The sequence below is a fragment of the Cetorhinus maximus genome, chromosome 15 (genome assembly GCF_964194155.1).
Source record: "Cetorhinus maximus chromosome 15, sCetMax3.hap1.1, whole genome shotgun sequence".
Classification (NCBI taxonomy): domain Eukaryota; kingdom Metazoa; phylum Chordata; class Chondrichthyes; order Lamniformes; family Cetorhinidae; genus Cetorhinus; species Cetorhinus maximus.
The window spans coordinates 88,522,033-88,546,021 of NC_135893.1; the positions used below are offsets into that span (position 1 = coordinate 88,522,033).

Sequence of the window (23,989 nt, forward strand, 5' to 3'; positions counted from 1 at the left end):
TGTGCGTCAGGACTCCAGCAGGGTCCTAATACACATCTCCCAACATACGCGAAATCTCCGACAACCTGGAGACAGGAAGATTTGGGCCATTAATTGGAGCGAAGGTATTTTTGGTAATATCGAAGCAGTACACGTATCTCTATTCAGGAATTCGTAAGGTCTACCCAAGTCAATGCTGAGCATTATTTCGATGTGCCCTGCACCTCAGGAGGAGTATAAATGGCCAGTGCTCCAGACTGATTCTGAAGGGCGCCAGTGAAAACCTGGCCTTTTCATTAATTTGTTTCCAGCACCAAAATGGATACACACCAGTAACATGATCTCAGATCTTTCAAGATTTAAGAGCCTGGGAATAGGAACAAAGTAAATAGGAAGAGTAGGCCATTCAGCCCCTTGAGCCTGTTCTGCCATTCAACTAGAGCATAGCTGACCTTCTACCTCAATGCCATTTTCAGCACTGTCCCCATATCCCTTTGTCTTTAATAACTAGAAATCTATCGAGCTCTGTCTTGAACATACTCAATGACCGAGTCTCCGCAGCCCTCTGGGGTAGAGAATTCCAAAGATTCACCACCCTCAGTGAAGAAATTCCTCCTCCTCCTCAGTTCTAAATTTCCTACCCCTTATTCTGAGATGGCGTCACCTGCTTCTTGACTCAGCCAAGCAGGGCAAACATCCTGCATTTATCCTGCTGAGCCCTGTGAGAATTTTGTAAGCTTCAATGAGATCACTTCATTATATCATCCTGTGACCTTACTGTTATTGTTTACGCTTTCTTAAAAATCTCAATGTAAAACCTTTTTATCACTGGGGGTTTAGGTGAAGAGGAAAAGAAATGGTGCTTTATGGCACTAAGACAGTTTGTTCATCTCACACTTACTGCTGACAAATATCTTCAAGCAGAACTTTGTTTTGTGTTCCCTATAAAGAGTGTTTTTCTCAGCTTCAACAGAAAGTACAGTATGTGGAATCTCCTGATGGAGGGAAAAGCTGCACACTAGGGCAAAAACATAATCTGTTGAGGGCTATAGTATAGAGCTTGGGCTATGTGTCTTTATAAAACCCTGATATGGTTGCCCCATTGTTTTTAACCACACAGATGTTGAGAGAACTGAGCAACACTAATGAAGAACCAAGGGTTATGCAACCCTCCTCTCAAGCTTTCATTCTGTATTGTGCATGTACTGTCCACTGTTTTTGTCATCAAGACACATTAGATTTTGTAGATCTGTATTTTTGATGTCCGTTTTATCAATAAAACTCATCATGGATTCAATTACCTGCATTTAAAAAGCACATTTATTATGGTAAAACATCCCAAGGTGTTTCATGGGAGTGGTAGCAGACGAATTTGACACAGTCACATCCGGAGTTAGGTCTTGAACAAAGAGGTAGGCTTTAAGGAATGTCTTAAAAGAGGGGAGAAGGGCAGAGGGGAGAAGGGCGGAAATTCCTGGGCTTGGGCAGCTGCAGGCATGACGCCGATGGTCAGACGAAGAAAATCAGAGATGTGCAAAAGGCTGGAATTGATATCATATTCCTAACTTTCAAGAGAGACTTCAGTCGATGCAGACTTTTGAAAATTGACTTTAAAAAAAGGGTCAGAATGTTGCCCTAGTTGGTCACTGAGGGTCAGGTGACCTTCTGTGATTTCTGCACAAAGGATTAACTCATGTCTGAACATGCTTCCAGAAAGTTCTTACAATGTATATGACCGTGGGTGGAGCACCCTCCCTTGAATAGACGTTCATAATGTGAAACCACTTGTGAGATTACACCTCTCATTGACTGGATGTTTATTGAAACTCAAAATTAATAGCTCTCCCAGACGGAGTGGCTGGGATTTTCCGGCCCTGCCTGCGGCCGGGATCTTACGGTCCCACCGAAAGTCAATGGACATAAAAACAAAAAAACTGTGGATGCTGGAAATCCAAAACAAAAAATAAAAAATACCTGGAAAAACTCAGCAGGTCTGGCAGCATCGGCGGAGAAGAGTACAGTTGACGTTTCGAGTCCTCATGGCCCTTAGGGTTTTTTTTATTTTGAAAGTCAATGGACTTTTGGCTGCCGGCCACCACAGCGGAAAATCCTGGCCAGTGTCTGCCAGCTCAACTCTTGACAAATGAAAGGTGTAGAGAAACTAGTTATCACAAGCAGTTGTGAACAGCAACCATTAAAATCCCATTAACAGTGGCTTCTAACCTTGAATCAGTCATGTCAACAATGGAGGTATTTATCAAGGTGGGGTGTCACATGACTGAAGCTGACTTCAGATCACAAATTATTTTACTCCCAGAACCAAGGAATGACAGTCAGTCTGCAAATCAACAGGAGAAGAGGGACCATCCTCCAGCAAGAAGAATAGAACTCTGCCTGAACAACCAGTCAACCCAGGCAGTGAGGGAGAGGGAGGGCTGACGTGTCTTCCTCTGCAAGACTCAACTCCACAGAAACTTGGCCACGGAGACTTTTAACCTCCATTTGTCTTCAGAGGATCAGAAGGAACTCACTGGGCCTGCAACACTTCCCATCCTAAAGGGTGGTTTCAAATCCATCTTCACTTGTGGGTATGTCTGTGTGCATGACCGAGTGAGTGTGTTTCACTGCATTTACTTTCCAGGGTGTTGTGTGAATAAACATTATCCTTACTTTTGATTTAGACTTACCTAAAAGCCTGCTTCCTGTTTATTGCCGACAATCACAACACAAAAGTTTAAAAACACTTCCTCTAAAACACAAATAATAAAAATACCTGGAAAAACACCCAGGTCCCTTTGTACATCTACACTTACTAATCTCTTACCACCCCAGCCTCCCCCATTTCACCTACTTCAGCTATTGGAGATGGTGGATGCATTTGTGATCATCTTTCAAAATTCTATAGATCCTGGAATGGTTCCTGTAGATTGGAAGGTAGCAAATGTCACCCCACTATTTGAGATAGGAGGGAGAGAGAAAACAGGGAACTAAAGACCTGTTAGCCTTACATCAGTAGTAGGGAAAATGCTAGAATCTCAAGGATGTGATAAATGGACACTTGGATAACAATGACCTGATTGGGCATGATCAACATGGATTTATGAATGGGAAATCATATTTGACAAACCTGTTGGAGTTTTTTGAAGATGTTACTAAGGGGAGTCGGTGGAACTAGTATACTTGGATTTTCAGAAGGCTTTTGATAAAGTCAGGATAAACAGGAGGTTGGTTAGCAAAATTAAAGCACATGGAATAGGAGGTAATATACTGGCATGGATTAAGGATTGGCTAACAGGCACACCACAGAGGGTAGGGAGAAATGGATCATTCTTGTGTTGGCAGGCTGGTGGGGTACCGCAAGGAGCAATACTTGGGCGCCAGCTGTTCACAATATATATCAATGATTGGGATGTGGGGACCAAATGTAATATTTCCTAGTTCGCAGATGACTCAAAGCTAGATGGGAATGTGTGCTGTGAGGAAAATGCAAAATGGCTTAAAGGAGATTTGGACAGACTTATTGAGTGGGCAAGAACATGGCAGATGAAATATAATGTGGAAAAATGTGAGGTTATACACTTTGGTATGAGGAACAGATGTGCAGGGTACTCCTTAAATGGTAAGAGATTAGTAAGTGTAGATGTACAAAGGGACCTGGGTGTTCTCATCAATAAGTCACTGAAAGCTAACATACAGGTGCAGCAAGCAATTAGGAATTATAATGGAATGTTAGACTTTATCGCAAGAGGATTTGAGTACAGGAGTAGCAAAGTCTTTCTTCAATTGTATAGAACCTTGGTTAGACCGCACCTGGAGTACTCTGTGCAGTTTTGGTCCCCTTACCTTAGGAAGGATATTATTGCCATAGAGGGGGCGCACCGAAGGTTCACCAGACTTGTTTGGGGATGGCGGGACTGTCTTATGAAGAGAGATTGGGGAAACTGGGCCTGTATTCTCTAGAGTTTCGAAGAATGAGAGGTGATCTCATTGAAACCTACAAAACGCTTAAAGGGTAGATGCAGGGAAGATGTCTCCCCTGGTTGGGGAGTCCAGAACCAGGGGACACAATTTCAAAATAAGGGGGGGAGCCACTTAGGACCGAGACGAGGGGAAATTTATTTACTCAGAGGGTCGGGGAGCTTTGCAATTCTCTGCCCCAGAGGATTGTGGAAGGTCAGTCACTGAGTATGTTTAAGGCAGAGATTGGAAGATTTCTAAATCCCAGTGACATAAAGGAATATGGGGATAGTGTGAGGGGAAAAGCCATTGAAGTGGATGATCAGCCATGATCACACTGAATAGCAGAGCAGGCTCGATGGGCTGAATGGCCTCCTCCTGCTCTTATGTTCAAAACCTGTTGTGTTTCTAACTATTCCCCGTTCTGGTGAAAGGTCACCAACCTGAACCGTTTCTCTTCCCTTGAATATTTGAAGCATTTTCTGTTTTGAAGTTAGATTCTCAGCAGCGGCAGTATTCTGCCTCTGGAGAGCGTCCCCTGCCGTTTTGAAGTTGGCGGTCTGGCGCCTTGTGATGAGTGAGGGACGCCGTAGCGATGACGTCAAACGCGGCGCGCATAAGCCGCTGCCCCTTTGACCTTTGGCTGCGAGCAGCAATGGCGGACAGTGAGCTGCCGAAGTGCTGCAGGAACCGGGGCGGAGTCCAGCGGGTGGAGAGCAAGCTCCGGGCCAGCGTGGAGAAGGGCGACTACTATGAGGCGCATCAGATGTACAGGACGCTTTTCTTCCGGTGAGGAGTAGGGGTGGGTGGTGTATGTATGTATGTGTGTGGGTGGGGACGGCAACGGGGAGGGCGGCTCCGACAGACCAACCCTTTCTCCCTTCCCCACCACCCCCCCCGCCGCTGCCGGCCGCACCTCCGGCGGCTTCCAGATCCTTCTCTCCCAGGCCCCCGCGAGCGGAGCGACAACCGAATCTGCTGGTAGCGGCAGCGGTCCATCCCACTCTGCAGCGGCGCGCTGATTGGTCCAGGCTGCGGATGGTCTATTGTGACGCGCGGCTTGTGAGTGGCCAACTCTCTTGTCAGTCAGGGGATTGACAGCTGAATGGGGGGAGTGGGGGGCGGGGAAGAGGGGAGCATTGAGAGCCAGGGCACAGCACAGGCGTTATTTCAAGGCAGAAAATGCTGCAAATACTTCGGAGAAAGTTAGAGAGGCAGGGAAAGGCAACAAAAGGTGATGGGCTGGAAAGAAGGAGAGATTGAATGACAAAATGGCGCAAGGCAAAAGGAGGTGGTCAGGGGACATATAAAGGAACAAAAGATCTGTCCAGAGGAGGTGTAACTGGTAAAGGCAGAATCATCATCAACTGCTGTGTAAATGTAAGATACTGAAGTTGCTGGAAATCTGAAGTAAAAAGGAAAATGTTACAAGAGAGAAAAGGTTGGAGAGAGGAAGTTAACGTTGCAGGTTGATGACCTGTCAAAACTGGAAAAAGTTAGAAATGTAATAGGATTTAGGCAAGTACAGGGGTGGGGAAAGGGAAAAACAAAAGGGTAGATCTATGATAGGGTAGAATGCAAGAGTGATTAAATGACAAAAGGGTGATGGTCTAAGATAAAAGGGGTGGGGAACGAGACAAGTGAAGAGATAAAAGACGGGTCCAGAGGAAGTGTAAATGGAAAAAGCAACATCATCATTGACTTCTATACAAAAATAAACTATAGCAGATGCTGGAAACTTAAAACAAAAACAGAAAATGCTGCAGATACTCAGCAGGTCAGGCAGCATCTGTGGAGAGAGAAATGTTTCGTGTCGAGGCCTTTCATTTCAACAGAACTCTGTTCAGGATGCTCTGATGAAAGGTCACAGACATAAAATGTTAACTCCCTTTCTCTCACCACAGATGCTGCCTGATCTGCTGAATATTTCCAGCATTTTCTGTTATGTCGCCAAGAGCTACCAATGAAAGAAAAAGGGCAGAAGTTAAGATGTGAAATTGTTGAACTCAGTGTTGAGTCTGAAAGGTCGGAAGGTATCTGATTAAAAGATGAGGCGCTGTACCTTAGGCTTCTTTTGATCTTCATTGGAACAAGTGTAGGAGGCCAAGGACAGATCTGTCATTGTGCATGTGGGGTGGTGAATTAAAATGCAGGTGATCAAAAGGCTCGGGTTATGCTTCTAGGCTGAATGGAGGTGTTCCACAAAGTGGACACCCGTTCTGCGTTTGGTTTCCCCAGTGTAGAGGGGACCACATCGTGAGCAGCGAATACAGTATACTAAATTGAAAGAAACAGTTACATTGCCATTGCACCCGGAAGGAGTATTGAGGCCCTGGACAGTGAGAAGGGAGAAGCTAAAAGGGCAGCTGTTGCTTTTCCTTGCATGGGAAGGGGGATGATTGAGGAGTGAAACAGGGTGTGGCAGAGGCAACGGCATCCCTTCAGAATGGAGACAGGGAGGGGAGGGATGTGTTTGGTGGTGGCATCATGTATGAGGTGGCAGAAATGGCAGAGGATGATCGGTTGAGTGTGGAGGTTGGTGTGTTGGAAGGTGAAGTCAAGGGGAGCTTTATTGTGGTTCTTGGAGGAAGGGAAGCGGTGAAAACAGAAGTGCAAGAAATGGAACAGATACAGTTGAGGGCCCTATCAAACATGGTGGAGGGGAATCCGAGGGAAAAGGAAGACACATTGGAAGCAGTGCTGTGGAAGGTGCCATTGCCAGAACAGATGTGACATTGAAACTGGGTGAATGGAATAGTCCTTACAGGAAGCTGGATAGGAGGAATTGTAGTCAAAGTAGCTGTGGGAGTCATTGCATTTATAGTGGATGGCAGTCAATAACCTATCCAAAGAAATGGAGACAGGGAAGTTGAGGAACAGTTGGGAAATCAACCTTGTGAAGGTGAGGAAAGAGTGGAAATTGAAAGCAAAGTCAAAATTTTCAGGCTTGGGATAAAGGCCAAAATGACATTGAAAGATCAGAGTACTGGAAGAAGAGATGAGGAAGCGAACTTGACTAAGGCTGGAACAAACAAGGCAGGCATAGCTGGGACCCCTATGGGTTGCCATTGCAACATCTTTTATTTGTAGAAAGTGAGTGGAGTTAAATGAGAAGTTGTTTAATGTGTGAACAAGCTCAGCGAGGCCGAGGAGGGTGATGATGGACGGGGACTGGTTAAATCTCTGTTCAAGGAAGAAGCAGAGAACCCACAGACTGTCCTGGTGGAGGATGGAGTTGTAGTGATATTGGATGTAGATAGTGAAAAGGGGGCCAGGATATTGGAAAAAGTGGTGGAGCATCTCAGAAGAGTCGTGGATGTAGGTAGAAAGGAACTGGACAAGGAGAGGAGTAATGGAGTTGAGGTAGGAAAAAATCGGCTCCATGGGGCAAAAAAAGGCTGAAATGGTGGATCTACCAGAGCAGTCCTGTTTGTGGGCCATGGGAACGAGGTAGAAGTGGGCTGTGCAGAGTTGGAGAACTATGAGGTTGGAAGCAATGGAGGGACGATCTCCAGAGGAGATGGGATCGATGATTGTTTGATAGTGGGGTCATGATACAGGGGAAGGTTGGAGGAAATATCAGAGAGTTGGCATTTAACCTCCGCAAGGAAGAAGCCAGTTCACCAGACAACAAGCTTCATGGACCAAGTAGCCTCCTCCTGTGGTCTGTTATTCTGTGAACAACAGGGTGCTCCATGGGCTTTTATATAAACACTACCGGCAGTTGGAAAGGAATTTCATCTCCCAACAGTTTTTGATTTTAACTTAAGGAAGAAAAGAAATCAGGGACCATGTTACAGTAACAGGCCATTTGGTCCAACTAGTCCAGTTAATAAGGCATATGGATCATGGGCTTTATCAATAGAGGCACAGAATACCAAAGCAAGGAAGTTATGGTAAGCTTTTATGAAACACTGGTTTGGCCTCAACTGGAGTATTGTGTCCAATTCTGGGCACCAGACTTTAGGAAAGATGTGAAGACTACAGAGAGAGTGCAGAAAAGATTACAAGAATGGTTCCAAGGTTGAGTGACTTCAGTTACTTGGCTAGATTGGAGAAGCTGAGGATGTTCTCCTGAGATAAGAGAAGCTTGAGAGGAGGTTGGATAGATTCAAGATCATGAGGAGTCTGGTCAGAATAGATACGGAAAAATGGTTTCTGTTGGCAGAGTGGTTGACAATCAGAGGACACCAACTTCTGATGAATGACAAAAGAACCAGGGGCAACGTGAGGATAAGCTTTTTTTACCCAGAGAGTAATTAGGATCTGGAATGCACTGCCTGAGAGTATAGTGGAGGCAGATTTTATCATGGCTTTCAAAATGGAATTGACTAATTATCCAAATAGAAGAATTTGCAAGGCTACAGGGAAAAGGCAGGGAACTGGGACTGGATGAGTTGCTCTTGCAGAGAGGCAGCATGGACCCATTGGGCTGAATGTCTTTGTTCTGTGCTGTAACTAATCTATGATATGAGTATGCTCTGATGAGTTTCCTCCTACCCCTACATCATCTAACCCCATCAATTTTCTCCTTCCCCTTAAATCTGTAGGTTTATCTCACCTACGAGCTCCACATTCTTATCGCTCTTCAATTTTTTATTGATTTACTTGTGACTATGTTCTATTTATGGCCCTTCAGTTTGGTCTGTGCTCACAAATGGAAACATATTTTCTACATCTATCCTATCAGTTCCTTTCATAATCTTAAAGACCTCTACCAGGCCACCCCTTCAGCCTTTTTTCTGGAGGAAAATATTGTATAGGATACAGAGCTGAGCATTCAATCTCTATTAAAACGTCACCTGAGTGGGCCCAGCTTTACGTACAGTAGAAAAAGAATCTGTTGTTTTTCAAAACAGCAGCAAATGCACCTACACAAACCTGGCTCAGTGTCAGTTACCTCCTGCTACCACTCCGTGACTGTGAAGTTTGAGGTCTATCTCTGAGGCTTCTGGTGGCACACCTTTCTACGTGTCGTTAGATTTCACGGATTGAAGTTCGGTTCACTGTATGATCAATAATGGAAACAAAATCAATTTCTAACCTTTAAACCCAACAAGCTTGGGGACTGTTTGCCATGTTCTATGGAGGTTAACTTTTCCAGGAGGGAAGTTAAAAATGGGATGCTGGAATCACTGTGATTGTGATTTATTCAAGAACAGCAAAGGTCAAGGAGCAGTGTAACATGGTCACCTGTCAGTAAATGGCACTTAAGTATGTGTGCCTAAAGAAGTGTGTTTCATATTATTGGGGAGGGATAGGTAAAATATGGAGCTTTAGCTATTAGAAGTAGCTTCTTCATGCATAATCAATCGATGGTTACATTTCAGTGTTCTGGGATGAATTTGGATCATACCAGATGTTGCCCCAACAAATTATTCAATATATATTGTTATGGCTCTTTCCAACACTCTTTTCCTGTGCAATAGGCTGATAATGGTTTCCTTAAATTGACTGCAACTCCTGTGATCTGAACCATGTGATTTTCCTTCTTTGCCATGCAGAGTTCTATTTATCTATTTGGAATAGATATTTTTTATAGTAATGAAATATATAGAGAGTGCTTAATAGGGAGCATTACAATGCATTTTATTCATTGAAGACCATCTTATTCAAGTTATAAATACTTACAAAATAGGTGAGTAAATTTTGTATTCTGTAAGTAAGTTTAGCTTTATAATCATGTGATTTTGTAAAACAAGCTTTTTTCAATTGTCTTAAAATGTATGAACATTAGGCCTTATGTTAAATGGTAGCATTCAACAGCTAAAAATATGAGCAATTGGCCAGATATCAAGTGTTGCACCATGCCCTTAAGTAAACATTTTCTTTTTCCATTATTTAAACTGTAAACTTAGCCTAAGCAATTGCTGCAGTATTTGGCTAACTATTTCCTGTGTAAAGTTGTTCAGCTGAACTTCAATACTGTGCTGATTAAATCTTGGAATTGTGAATGGCTATGTGCTGGAGGAAGAGTTAAATGCTTTTTTCATGTAAATGTCTTTAGGTGCCTCCTTAAGAAATAAATCTTCATACTCAGCAACAATCAGGTTATTAAAAAATACTGCTATGTGACAATTCTAATTTATGTGAAGAGCCTAAACTAGCAGTTGTAGATCAAATTGGTTAAAATTTGACAAGCAATAATTGGTAAAAGTGCTGTGCAAGTTGATCAGAATTTCTTCATAATGCATACTGTATGAGTTTGCAGTTTTAAAGACGTTAGTTTGAGATATTGAATTTGACTGAATCTGCCACTTTATTACAGTACTTCACATCATTTATGAATGTTTCTGCAGCATCCTTTGGTTTGGTGCAATATGAAACTGAAATGCATGTACCCACAGACAAGGAGAGGATCACTGAAACATGTGAAATCTGAAAATTCATTGGATTTGTTTGACAAGTGTGAAATCTTGGCTCTATGAATGAATTTAATGTTTATCACAAAACCAGCCTAGTGATTAATAAGCTTCTATTTTAAAAAGATGGGTTGCTGTTTCATTGTGACCAGTGGTGGGATTTTAAAAGTACAGTATTCTGTGTAGTATTGATGGTGGTTACCATAGTGCTGAGACTTCAGGATCTGTTGTGACGTATGTGCACAGGAGGATACTGTTTTTCAGGCATACAGCATGTGGCAAGGAGTGTAAGAGATATTTTCAGATCTGTGTAATATTTTTAACTTCACAGTTGTGAAGAATCATTAGGAACTGTGGAAGTGACTTATGAGTGTATAATTAAGGGAGAAAAACATGTTCTTGAGTTGTAACTCAGAACTGTACATAACTAATGCAAGATATTATGTTTTCTGGTTGCTGTTGTACCCAGTGAAATGCAAAGTAAGTTTAGTAGATTACTGTTTAAGCAGGCCACTTGTCTACCTTTAATCCAGATAGTTTGTGTGTGTATTAACACATATGTGTGGATTTAAAATTTATGACATCAAATTGTACACAGAGTTCAATGGTTGTAACTGGCCCTAGATAGTCTTTTTAAACATAGTCTGGACCTTCCATCTGTAAGGAGGACTGGGGATTGTGTTGGGTGTCAAAACTGAAGAGTCACAATGAATATTTTTCTGGAAAACAATAAATGACTCAGAATATGTTCTAAATTGTACAATTTAGTGACTCAAATGATGTTTAGATATCACCGCAGTTCAGGCTCAACCCTTCCTCCCATATCTTTCTTGGCCAGGAGAGGCAGTATGTTTATTTGTCTCGATTCTTCCCCAGTGTCACTTTTGGAATTCAATGTAAAGAAGCTGGGTTGCTTTGGCCACTGGTTCATTATTTTGTCAGTGTCTTAAACTTTTAAAAATCTCATTATAATTGTTTATAATTACCCAATAATGTTGCCAGTTTTCTCCTTTGTTGCATACTATTGTGCCATGCTTAACCGGCTTTGCATTTGACCATGGGAATGAAAAGTACTTACAAAATTATGTGACGACATCAGGAATGTTGGTGATGCCAGCTAACAGCAAAATCATTTCACTAAAGTGATTTTAAAATTGGGTTACAAAAGGTCAACAATTACTTTCTAATTGTACAGTCTCAGATCAATGTAGAAAACTAATTTAAAATCAGTGGCTCAAATCATACAAATGCAAGAAAATGTTGGTATCTCATTTTAGTCCCCTTTTATATGATCATATCTTTCCTTCATTTTAATACTTTCCAGATCTTTAAGCCTCCTATTTTGGTCATTTTGAACAGATCAAATTTAACCATGGCTAAAACATCATTGGATTAATTAGAAATAATTTAAGTGTCCTGGTTTTTTGACCTTTTTGACTCCGATTATACTCTTCAGATGCTTAGCTCTTTTAGAATAGATTTGAAAAGAAAAATATTGTAAAACAACAAAATATGATTGGGAGTAGGAAATATGTTCAAGGCTTTAACACTCTCTTGGATTGCTGTCAAATCCAGTTTTGCTGTAATAGATTATGCCTTATTTGGGCTGCAACTCTGTCTCTCTCGGGCAGACAGGATTTGCTCATGGTTATATAATATGACCTAAAAATGATTCCCCTCTCACTCGATTTTTCCTATTACAATCGCTACCAAAATCTTTCACTGGTTAGCTATGTTAAAGATGTCAATAAAGCACAGCTTCTGTGGAGAGAAGCAACTTTAATGTTTTAGGCATTGCCTTCTTCAGAACCAGGAAATAATGCAGATGAGCAGCTTCTAAGAGTGGAGGGGGGAAAAAAAACCTTGTTACATGGGATTAAAAAAAATAAGCTGAAGTAATTCATGGAAAACAGGAGATGGCTAACTTACAGAAGTGATAATAGTGAGAGATGAAAAGAGGTATGAAGAGAGAAATTAGCGAAATAAAAGATGGATATGTGACAGTGGGGAAAGAAAGACAGCAGTGGCGCAGACCATCCCGCCATCAATTTATCGATGGAGGACCATTCTCTTGCCTTGAAATGTAGATGCTGCACCTGGTTTTTTGAGTTTCTATTACAGATATCACACACCTATATTATTTTGTGCTTTGATAGATGTCAGTGTTGGGGGACCGAAGCACTTGCACTTTTAGCATCCAATGTTAGCATCAAACACGTAGCCATTTAGGTTAGAGCTCCCATTACAGTTTTGTAGTACTCTTGGTCCTGATCTCCACATTCCACTTCCAATTGCACAGAGTGACCTTTCTTTTCCCCATTCTAGGCATTGAAATCTTAGGCTTTGGATGTGAAGGTTTGGTATTTTAATTCGTCGTGCTACGTAACATGTAACTTTTAATCATTATGGATGTAAAGTAATACCTATCCACTTACACTTAGGAAATCAGAATTTCAAATGAAATTTCAGAAATTTGTGTTATTTTAGATCTCTTGTGTGTAACAAAATTGTAGGAGGTCTAAAATTGCCTTGGCTGAAATTATCCAACTTGGCACAGAATAGGGATCACACTTTCCTGGTCTGTATTGCTCAGATACACGCAGTCCTAAGCCAGATGAAACATTGGCAGTGTTATATTTCGAAGGTTCAGTCCAGTTCCCAGTGACTGTGGATCCAGAATGTAATAGGGCATTATATTTTGGTACCATCTGATGCTGAATTGCACCGTTACTCAAAGGAGATTATCAAGAAAACCATGTTTTTCTGTCAAATTGAAGAATTTACTCTGATGTAGCCAAACAGCTCACCAGCATCACTGTCAAAGGTAGTAAATGAAGAATAATGTACCTTTGAATGAGTGTGATGTATTGGGCTAGTGTGAAGTGGGCTTTACTGTGACCCATTCAATACCTGATGTAGGATTGCTCAGTACAGGCACTTAATGTCCACAAGTGGAAAAGTGCTCCACCTCCCTGTACTGAGTGGAGACTTTCACCCGACTCAACGTGTCAAACGTGCACACCTATTTTAATAATTGCATGTGTTATCCATGTAATAGTGCCCTTTAGAAAAGAACTTTAAAATGTTACTTTAAAATTACAGGAAAGTTCAGAGATGTATTGTTCCATCGGCAGTACTGTATATCAAATTTAAGTTAAATTTCAGCAGCGAATTGATATTTGTTCCCTGCTTGGGTAAGTATTTTCATTGACATGTATATTGAAACTTTCCATAGTGCAGTATGATCTTCTCCCAGACACACTACAGATTATGAAGTTTTAAGAATGTTTGTTTCTAACATACTACATTTCCAGACATCAGTCACATGTTCCCATCCCATTTTATTTGAATGAAGTTTTAGGAGGATTCTTGCTTTAAAATGTCTTATCGCGGAGGTTACATTTTCTAAAGATCTCTATTTGCATTTTATCATGTAAAATTGGTCACATTTTTTCTATTTTGTAAAGTTTCCTCACGCTACCTTTGCTTCATTGTGCCAAATAATAAATACTGATCTCTGAGGTAATTGTATCTTATTTTCAAAAATGCAGGTTTCCCCAGTGATTACATTCTGGTGATTCAAAAAGCTTTAATGTATTCTGATTGAATAAGGATTGTAATACAATACTTAATTTACATTGTTAAATATTTGCAGGAACTCTTTAGTTGGTGAAAGTGTAAGCATTGCTGGAGGTGACCTGGGGGAATGTAGGTGTTCTTTTACAGCTGTCTCTGAAGTCATTGTTTTTAGAATGTAAGTAGTATGTTAATTTCTACTTCTTCCAAAAATAATGCTTGCCTTTTTTCCAGGTATATGTCACAAAGTAAACATGCTGAAGCTAGAGAACTTATGTATTCTGGGGCGTTGCTGTTCTTCAGTTACAGCCAGGTAATCTCCGTTTTCAAAAATTTTTAAAATTCGCAATTCTTGGCTGTTTTGACAACACACAAAATATTATGCTAACAATTATCTGTTCTTTTGGTTGAAAATTATTATTTATTCAGGAGTTAATGTGATGCTGTATAAATGCAAGCACTTTCCTGCTCACTTTGTCCTTCATTTTAAACTTTGGCATTGACCAAAAGTATTCAATTCTATTGAGTCATTTTAGTGAATAGGTTATTTGGCAAGGCACCCTGAAGGTTAATAATGTCTGAGATTTTTTTATTCGTTCTTGGGATGTGGGTTTGCCAGCAAGACCAGCATTTATTGCCCATCTCTAATTACCCTTGAGAAGGTGGTGGTGTGTGCTGCCTTGAAACGCTACAGTCCATGTGCTGTTAGGGAGGGAGTTCCAGGATTTTGACCCAGCGACAGTGAAGGAACAGCAATACATTTTCTAGTCAGGATGGTGAGTGACTTGGTGGGGAACTTGCAGGTGGTGATGTTCTCGTGCATCTGCTGCCTTTATCCTTCTAGGTGGTAGAGATTGTGGGTTTGGAAGGTGCTGTGGAATGAGCATTAATCAGTTGCTGCAGTGCATCTTGTCGATGGTACACACTGTTGCCACTGTGTGCTGGTGGTGGTAAGACTGAATGTATAAGGTGGTGGATAGGGTGTCAATCAAGGGGGCTGCTTTGTCTTGGATGATGTTGAGCTTCTTGAGTGTTGTTGGAGCTGCAGTCATCCAGGCAAGTGGAGAGCATTCTATCACATGGAATGCAGTGACTTTTGCCTTGTAGATGGTGAACAGGCTTTGGAGAGTTAGGTGGGTTACGCACTGCAGAAATTCCTAGTCTCTGACCTATTCTTGTAGCCACAGTATTTATACGGCTGGTCCGGTTAAGTTTTTGGTCACTGGTAGCCCTCCAGGATGTTGAAAGTCAAGGGGAGATGGTTAGATTCTCTCTTCTTTAGAAGGTCATTGCCTGGCACTTGCGTAGAGTGGATGTCTCTTGCCACTTATCTGCCAAAGCCTGAATGTTGTCCATGTCTTGCTGCATGCAGGCAAGGACAGCCTCAGTGTCTGAGAAGTTTCAAATGGTGCTGAACACTGTGCAATTATCAGCGAACATTCCCACAGATGCCAGGAATCTGTTTTATTGTCCATTGGTGTTTACTTTCTGAAGATGAAAGTTTTCTCCCAAGATATTAATTTGCTCTTGTTTTCTTGGTACAGCTAAACAGTGCTGCTGATTTATCTATGCTAGTTTTAGAGTCCTTGGAAAAGTCCGAAGCAAAGGTTGCTGATGAACTCTTAGGTATGTAACTTGTTGACATTCTCCCTTTTCTGCTGTTCCAACGTTTCTGCAGATATTTGAATAATGAAATATGATTAATATTAGCTTCATGGCAGAAATAGAAGAAAATGAACTTGGTATGCCATCTTTACAATGAGTTATATTTATTTTATATTTTGAACTTTGGCCTAGTTACTATTAGCTGAGCTCCTTAGTTAATGAGGAAATGAGCATTTCTGCATGTGGAGAGATTGATACTCTTTCGAGTTATCAACAGTCACAGATTGCAACTCTTTTGAGTGCAATCACAGTTCTTGGTTTCCGGGAGTGGGACATGAACCCACAACCCTCTGATTCAAAGGCGAGGGTGCTATGGACTGAGCCACAGATGTAGCACAAGAAATAATTCAGAGGCAAATGGGCATTATTAACAGACAATGTAAATATCTTGCCAGTTGCTCAGTTAGAAATTTGAGTGCTTGGTGTGTTGTTGAAGCATATGGATCAAGGAGGTCCAAGGTTAAGCCATTGGTCAATACTAAAATTGTTGTTTACAGCAAGGCTCTTAATGGGACACTGTAATTGGTTGCTGTAGAGGTTAAGGAGGGTCAAGTCAGCTTGAAGTCCTGAGACTTGCTGATAGAAAGTGGATGTCAGTTAGAACTGGATTTGGGTTGGCAGATTCCGTTCCATCTCTGCTAACAAGCTTTTTGTGAACATTGAGATTTTATGACATGACTGCATTGCAAACAGAAACAAAAAAATGGTGTGGAAGAAATGAGACACCTGAAAAATGAACACATGCGGCAGAGATTTTGACATTTTTCTTGATGTATTTTGTTTCAGTAACATTACATATAATATTTATTGTTCAGAAATTACCAGGAAAACTCTTAAAGGTATACAGTTGAAAAGTTCAGATTCAGATAGTGAATTGCTGGATGTTGATTAATACAGTGATTTATTTTTGTTTTCTTTTTTATTCCAAACCTGCAAGCTTGTTTTTTTTGTGAGAAAGCTGAATGTGTATGATAAATATGTAAGGATTGTTATTATGGTTTGTAGCTGTGTGCCATGTATCTCTCACTGGGTGGTGTATTGCTGCGCCTTAGTTTTGGTGCCTGCTGCACTTAATGATTTTGTAGGAGACTGACCATTCCTGATTTGTACTTTAACTGATTGCCTTTCTCAAAGCAAGCTTGTGGTGTTTTAACAGAAAACCAAATGACCGTCAAATTGGCCAATGTCCTTTCAGATTTCAGCATTGTTTCTCTTGGTACCACCCTGTCTCATTTTTGCCTGGTAGATTGTGTTTAAAAAAAGTACACAATATATTGCGGGTCTGTTAGCATCTGTAAATAGAAAGGGTAGGTTCATGTCTGGAGTGTAACTTAGGCAGTTCTAGTGGAAGGGTAACTTCAGCATGTTAACTCGCCTGTTCCCTTTATAGATGCTGTTGGCTGAGTATTTCTAGCATTTTCATATTTTGCTTCTGGTTTCCAGTATTTCTATCTGTCTATAGGATATTTGTACTTGCAAATAAAAAATTGTCAGTTTGTCCATACGAGCTGACCAAACAACCAGTTCTGCACCAATCTGAACAAGCTATGCATCCGGCTACAGGTCCTGTGTTAATGTTGATGCAAGGGCCTTGCCCTTTTCTACATTGAACATTATCCCTCCCCCATAGAAAGTAATAGAAAATACTGCAAATGTACAGCAGGATCATCAGCATCTGAAAGAGAACAATATGGTTTGATGTTTTGTGATAGAAAGTATTACAGATATTTATATTTAATGGAGATGCAAATCAGCATGGTGAACCTTTATAAAACACTGCCAGGAGAATTGGATTAGCTGAGTAGCTCTTACTGAGAGCTGGCACGGCCTGACGGGCCAAATGGCCTCCTCTTGTGCTGTAATAATTCTATGGTTCCAAGGATGAGCAGTTCCGGCTGGATTTGATTGCTGAACCTGGCTCTCATTGTAAACAAGGATTAAGGCAAAATGTTAGGATCACCTGACGTTGGGGCTGGGCATTATTTGTGTTTGCAATTCTGAATTCAGCAGCAGTACATTGGCATGTTAGCAACTTCCATGGGCTGGTGCTGTATAACATAACCGTAGTACAGAACTGGGCTTAAAGAATGTCTTGCTAAATTACAACTAGTTTAATTCTAAGAAAATACTGGTGACTCCTGAAGAACTGTACTAAAGCTTCCATATCTTCCTTTAGACTTGCCACATTTTACTGAAACTCTTTATGCTTAGCCACTTTTTTGATGCTTGTAATCTCACTCCTTCAGGTTGGCCATTAGACAACTTTTATTATACGCAATACAACCTTCGTTACTGCTTTTAGTCTTTAGTGATGCACATAAAGGACTTCTTTTTCTCACAGATGTTTTTTGAATTATGTGGAGTTAATGCCTCAGATCTGTCCAGTTAGTGTAACTATCTAGAGATTTTAAAAATCTATTTGCCCACCAGGTAATACGTAAATAATGTAAAAAAAAAGGATTAGGCATCATTTCACAGTATTTTATTGCTTTCTGCAAGCTGGACTGGTACAATACAGATTAGTTTGGCTGTAGAAGCACTTAAATTGCCGTTTTCCAAAATCTTTGAAATTGTTTATTCCAATACTTCATGTTGGATAATGAAAATGTTGCCAAGCCTCTATTGAAGCTGAAGTAAATTTCTTCCTTCGTTTCTGCAACACCAAATACTGGTTTTTGAAAATGTTTATAGATATTGACACGTTTTAGATCCTAATGCATAACTGCATTTCCTCTTCCAAAGGTTGGATGATTTACTTATTTCATGTGTTTTACCCGAGTACAGATTTTGACATGACTTAACGCTATTTTATCTTAATTCCAGGCACCCTTCGGAATTTAGTAAAACAGTTGCAAAACTTATTAACATTTCATGTCTTTCAGAAAATCTTGGTAAACTTTTTAGTCTAATGGATCCAAATTCTCCTGAGAGAGCAGCATTTGTATCCCGAGCACTGAAGTGGTCTAGTGGAGGTTCGGCAAAACTTGGCCATCCGAAAATACACCAACTGCTGGCAGTCACACTGTGGAAAGGTAAGACTAGGGTAGGCGAAATCAATATCCAAAGCTGCAGTTATGCTGCTATTTTGTGATGATCTGGAGTGATTTAAGATGACAGTATAACATATGTCAGGTTTTCATCTGATGCCCAAGCACCGAGGCAGCCTGGCCAGGAGCCAGCGCACACTGCTCGCACTTCATACCAACAGGATGTAACTCCCAACTCGTATGAAGCTAGGTTTAAAAGTTGTTTGTAATCTGATTGACCTCAAGCACTTTACTATAAATTTAATCTTTAGCCATTTTAATGTTTTGAGAAAGTGGATGCTGCTGTCCACACTTGCCACCCTTCACAAAAATAGTCATATATATTCTGCATAAATTATTTGATTCATTCATAATGCTGATCATTGTACGTTGTTTTTCTCTCAATAAGTGGATAAGAATTTTGGAATCTTGTTGCAGTATAGAAATGCTTCTATTAGATACAATTAAAAAATATAATATTAGTACCAAAGTAATGATGAAATTGGCTGCCAACCATTCTACTGACAAACTATAGTCCCATATATGGTTGAGTTAATAGACTTAATGATTTGATCAGATTCTAATAGTGCTCAACTATTTGCATTTATTTATAGTGTGCTTAGACAATCAGTGAACGTGCTTCAAATAGAAACATAGGAAATTTATGGCACAGAAGAACATTCAGTCCATCATATTTGCGCCAACAAATTATTTTCAGTTTCATTGCTTATTTACAATGATTTTACATTTTTTTTTTAGAGCATAACTATAGTGAATCTCGGTATCACTTCCTGCATTCAGCGGATGGGGAAGGTTGCGCAAATATGTTAGTAGAATATTCTGCATCAAAGGGTTACCGGAATGAAGTGGACATGTTTGTGGCTCAGGCAGTCTTACAGTAAGTATTTAGTAAACAAACAAATGTGTAAATTTATTGGTTGATCTCTTTATAGTGTAATAATAGCTCTACCTAATTGCATTATATTGTTAGATGATCCTAGCTGAGTCTGATGCACCTGAATTTCTATTGAGAGTTTTTCTTTGTATTCAAGTCCATTTTGAGTAGTACACCAGGCTGAAAATAGCTTGATGTGCAAGACTTTTATGTTTTAGCCAGATCCACAAGGGAGAATGAAGTGAGAAAAAATTGTTCTGTACACCACAATTGAACTAATTTCTTCTGCAGAGTTCTTTTACTAGGCACTTGGAAACAGCAACAAAACAAAAATGCATGTTGACTCACAACATTATACAACCTTCATGCACTTCGGAAATTGTGTGTTTTGGAGTTTTAAAAAGGCATTCCTTAAATATGTTTAGAAAGATTAATTCAGTAAAAATCTTTTATTAGTATTTCTGGATATATATCTATTTTCTTGTCATAGTTTGTTTGAAATTCTTCACTGAAGGATGCCTTTTTAGTTATATCTTACATTTTTGGAAAAATTTGTAAAAAAGACCACGGTAATCATGGCATAGCTCTTTGTAGTTTTACTTGCCTTTCACCTGTACAGTTTAGAAAATATCATAGCAATAAAGTACACTGAGCTTCTGCTGCAAAAAAAGTGAAGTACTCTGTGTGTGTTTTAAACTAAAGTCCTTGGATCAAAGGAGTAATTTGATTCCATTTTGATTGGTGCCCTTTGGACAGTATCCCAGTGAGAGTTGACATGTTCAAGAGAGGGGCAGAGGAAAAGGGGAAAAGCTTTTTAAATGACATTTTCAAATGAATGAAATACTACCTGTTTTGAGTGCCACATAAAAAGCATACAATAAAAATAGAGCCATGCTGTTGATGCTTTTCGTCTTGCACTCAGCAGGACAGATTCATGAGAATATCAGTAGCAAAGAGAACAACAATTTATACTGCATGAGAAGAGAGTGCTATTGGTTGGCAAGTGGACTCTGACTGGTAGAGGCGTTGCCATGGAGAATTCACCAGGGAACAGTTAACTGCCAAGCTTTTGTTTAAATTCAAACCAGGCAGGTTGACTCTGGTCAAGACATTGCCCTGAGGAAAGAACCAAGGAATGGCTGTCCCCCAAGCTTCTTTTCAGTTGAAAAAGGCGGAATGCGTGGACATGTTCCTTCTGTCTGCAAAAGTCAGGGCCCTGTGTGTGAACATATGTGTGTGATTATATTCACACACAATGAAAAATATGCCCCTCGCCTCCTCCAATCAAAGTTTTACATTCATATGTAACCCTGTGCAATATACTGGTAGGTCAGTTTTACTTAAATCAGAGCAGTAAATTTGACTGGTAATTATTTTCAGAATGCTCATCTAGCTGTTGTTTATAGCGTTAATTCTGTGACTTTGGAATGTAGAATATTTTTCAGTTTCGAAGAGAAAATAACATTTACATATTTGCAGATATCCCAAATCAAACCAAGTGTTTATCTTTACATTTTTGAGTTGAGTTGCAATTCTTTTCTGGCCATTAAAGAGTTGAGAGAGAACTCACCTATTGTAGTATGTAGTTGAATCAAATATTAGAATAAAATAAAGAATTGCATTGCAAAGAAATTGCATTTCTGTAGCACCTTTCACAACCTCAGGATGTCCAAAAGCACTTTACAGCAAAGATGAACTTTGAAATGCATACACTGTTTTAGCCACAAACAACAATTTAATAAACAGATAATCTGTTTTTGTGATGGTGATTGAAAGATAAATATTGGCTGCGACACTGGGGGTTCTTCCCCTGCCCCTCTTCAAGGTAATGCCATGGGATCTTTTGCTTCTGCCTGAGGGGACAGAAAGGGCCTCGATTTAACATTTCATCCAAAAGATAGCACTTCCGATAGTTCAACATTCACTCAGTACTTCACTGGAGTATCAGCCTTGATTTTATTGCTCAGGTCCTGGGTACCAACTGAGCCACAGATGGCACTCTGTGAAAGTGATATGCTGCCTGGGTCTGTGTGTTGCACATTTGTGGTTTCCTTTGCATTTTGTTTTTATTACAGATTATTATTACAGATGAGTAGAAATACCATTTCTGAATATGGTTCTGATTTTTTTTTCAGATTTCTTTGCTTAAAAAATAAAAATACTGCATCACTGGTCTTTACAACTTACACAGAAAAGCATCCCTCTATAGAAAAGGGACCTCCATTTATACAGCCCTTGTTAAACTTTATCTGGTTCTTATTACTTGCTGTTGAGGGGTAGGTATTTCTTTTTATAAAAAAAGGTTATTGGTACTTTTTTAAAATAAAAAGTTAAAACTCTCCCAACTTATAATCATTGTGCTTGTTTTTTTGCTGAAGGGGGAAACTAACCGTTTTTACAGTGTTATGTGAACAGTATCAGCCATCTTTAAAGAGAGACCCAATGTACATTGAGGTGAGTTACTTATTCCCCTGCTGCATTAGTTGGGTGGAACCAAGATTCATGTTTTAATTTGTTTTGCATAAATTATTTGGATGTGAATGGAAAGCAAAATTTTAAAAGTCTGAGCTATTCACAACATTATACAGGCTTGTGCCTGCATGTCTGAAGCCATACCGTAAATAGCCACTTCAGAAAATGCCCTAAGAGAAAAGTGAGAGAATGTTTTAGTGCATTGTTAGTTAAATGATCAGCTTCCAAGATTTATAAAAATATATTTCTTCACCACCCAATGCCTGTCTGTACTACACCAAAAATGGAAGAATTTACCTTATATGTTCATCATAGGAATTGCGGTGTGGTTGCTGAGTTCCCCCACAAATTCAAAGCCAGTTTTTGGACAAATTAATTGTTTGCAGGAACTAAAATGCAGATAACCATGTAGCTTGTGTACTGTTGGGACTGATGTTCTTATCTCCTCAGGACTCATCCCCTCACAAATGGAAATTTGCCTCCTATGGTATGCCTGAAGAGAAAAGAGAAAATCAGGCATCCCTGATCCTCCTCATACTCTTAGCTTTTCCAGGATATAGTGAAATCATGACTGTACAATATAATTTTCTTTCAGCCCTACAGCAGTTTATTTCATGTGACACAAGTTTTGCTTCATATAAGAACCTGATCATTTTTAATGACAGATAAAGCTCAATCTCTTTATCTGCGAGATACCCAACTTCTTATGATATCCCTCCAACCTTTCAGTCCAGAAGTGCATCATGTGTTAGAATTTCCAAACTAAGGTAGTATAGTGCAGAGCAAGGTGTCTTTCTAAAACACACTGCTTAGTGAATGACATGACCTTGAGTTTCTGTTTTGAAATCTCAAGATCAGTTGCTTTTACATATGCTTTCATCAATTCCACCTCCCAAAGAGATTTTCATTGATAATGCCATTTCTCAAAATGCACTAAAGTCATCACATAATAGGTGTGTGATTACAGAGGGGCATATGGGGCCTACTTTTCTAACCTTCAGCCATGAATGGTGTCTGTTTCCGGAGTGCAAAGATCAGAAAAATGACAGAGACCCCTTTACGTTGTTCTGGAATTTCCAAAAAGGTGGCGGGGAATGTATGTGCGCAGGGGAAAATGGAACAGTAACTGCAGTAGGTGCAAGCCTTAGAGATGTGCTGTACCTGTCTGAGGCATGGGACAGTAAAATGGCCCCATTTTAACTAAATCAATTAGCTGCTGCAATTCATGTGGCATAGGTAAAGACCAAAGAATAGATTGTTCGTGTGATTGGGCCTAATTCTTTTTAATTTTGCTGTCTCCACTAATTATAGGCCAATACCCATTCAGCACCAGATACCAGAATTTATTTGTTTCTGTTCTTCCCCCATTCCACCATGCTATTTTGTGGAGCATCAACTTTCAGTGTAATTTAACGTTTTGTGTATGGAGGCCAGAGAAACAAATGAAGAAAGCCAGTTTCTTGCCCTGCAATGTAAAGGTCTTCACAAACATTTTTACACAGTGAGTTGTTAGGATCTGGAATGTGCCGCCTGAGGGCAGTGGCATTAGATTCAGCAGTAACTTTCAAATGGATTTGCATATATACTTGAAAAGGAAACATTTGCAGGACTATAGAGAAAGAGCACACAAGTGGAAGTGGATAGCCCTTTCAAAGAGCTGGCATAGGCACAATGGGCTGAATGGCTTTCTGTGTTCTGTGGATCTAATTACATAGACAACTCCACCCATCTCTCACTGCAAGCTATTTGAAGCTGGTAAAATTGAAAGTTGGGCCACAATATCAATGGGGGAAAAGCATAATGAAGAGGATTAGGAAGCCCTTATTTCCTCTTTCTCCCATTCACACATTTCAGGCTGCAAAGGGAAGCAAATGCCCATTTGCGTATGGAAGAGTCACTCTATTTGAATGAGGACTGTAAGGTGGTAAGTAAGTTTTAATATAACTAGTGAATAGCAATTGCATTTTCTGCTTATAGGTACATGGGAATTTTCATCATACATCTTGATAGAAACTCTTGTTAGGCTGAAATTGTTGCCCTAGGATTGTCATTTTGTT

At 40.1% G+C, this 23,989-nt stretch overlaps 1 protein-coding gene across 2 annotated transcripts in view; it reads left to right on the forward strand.

The window, feature by feature from the left end:
- Window positions 1-4,553: 4,553 nt before the first annotated feature.
- The window catches only part of get4 (guided entry of tail-anchored proteins factor 4), a 31,682-nt gene continuing 12,246 nt past the window's right edge, over window positions 4,554-23,989 (forward strand). For both annotated transcript variants that reach the window (XM_078558891.1, XM_078558890.1), the window contains exons 1-7: window positions 4,554-4,725; window positions 14,109-14,187; window positions 15,419-15,500; window positions 18,422-18,571; window positions 19,325-19,463; window positions 21,596-21,736; window positions 21,839-21,914. In XM_078558891.1, coding sequence (XP_078415017.1) covers window positions 4,592-4,725; window positions 14,109-14,187; window positions 15,419-15,500; window positions 18,422-18,571; window positions 19,325-19,463; window positions 21,596-21,736; window positions 21,839-21,914 — 801 coding nt within the window. In that variant the 5' untranslated portion in view covers window positions 4,554-4,591. The remainder of the gene's footprint in view (window positions 4,726-14,108; window positions 14,188-15,418; window positions 15,501-18,421; window positions 18,572-19,324; window positions 19,464-21,595; window positions 21,737-21,838; window positions 21,915-23,989) is intronic.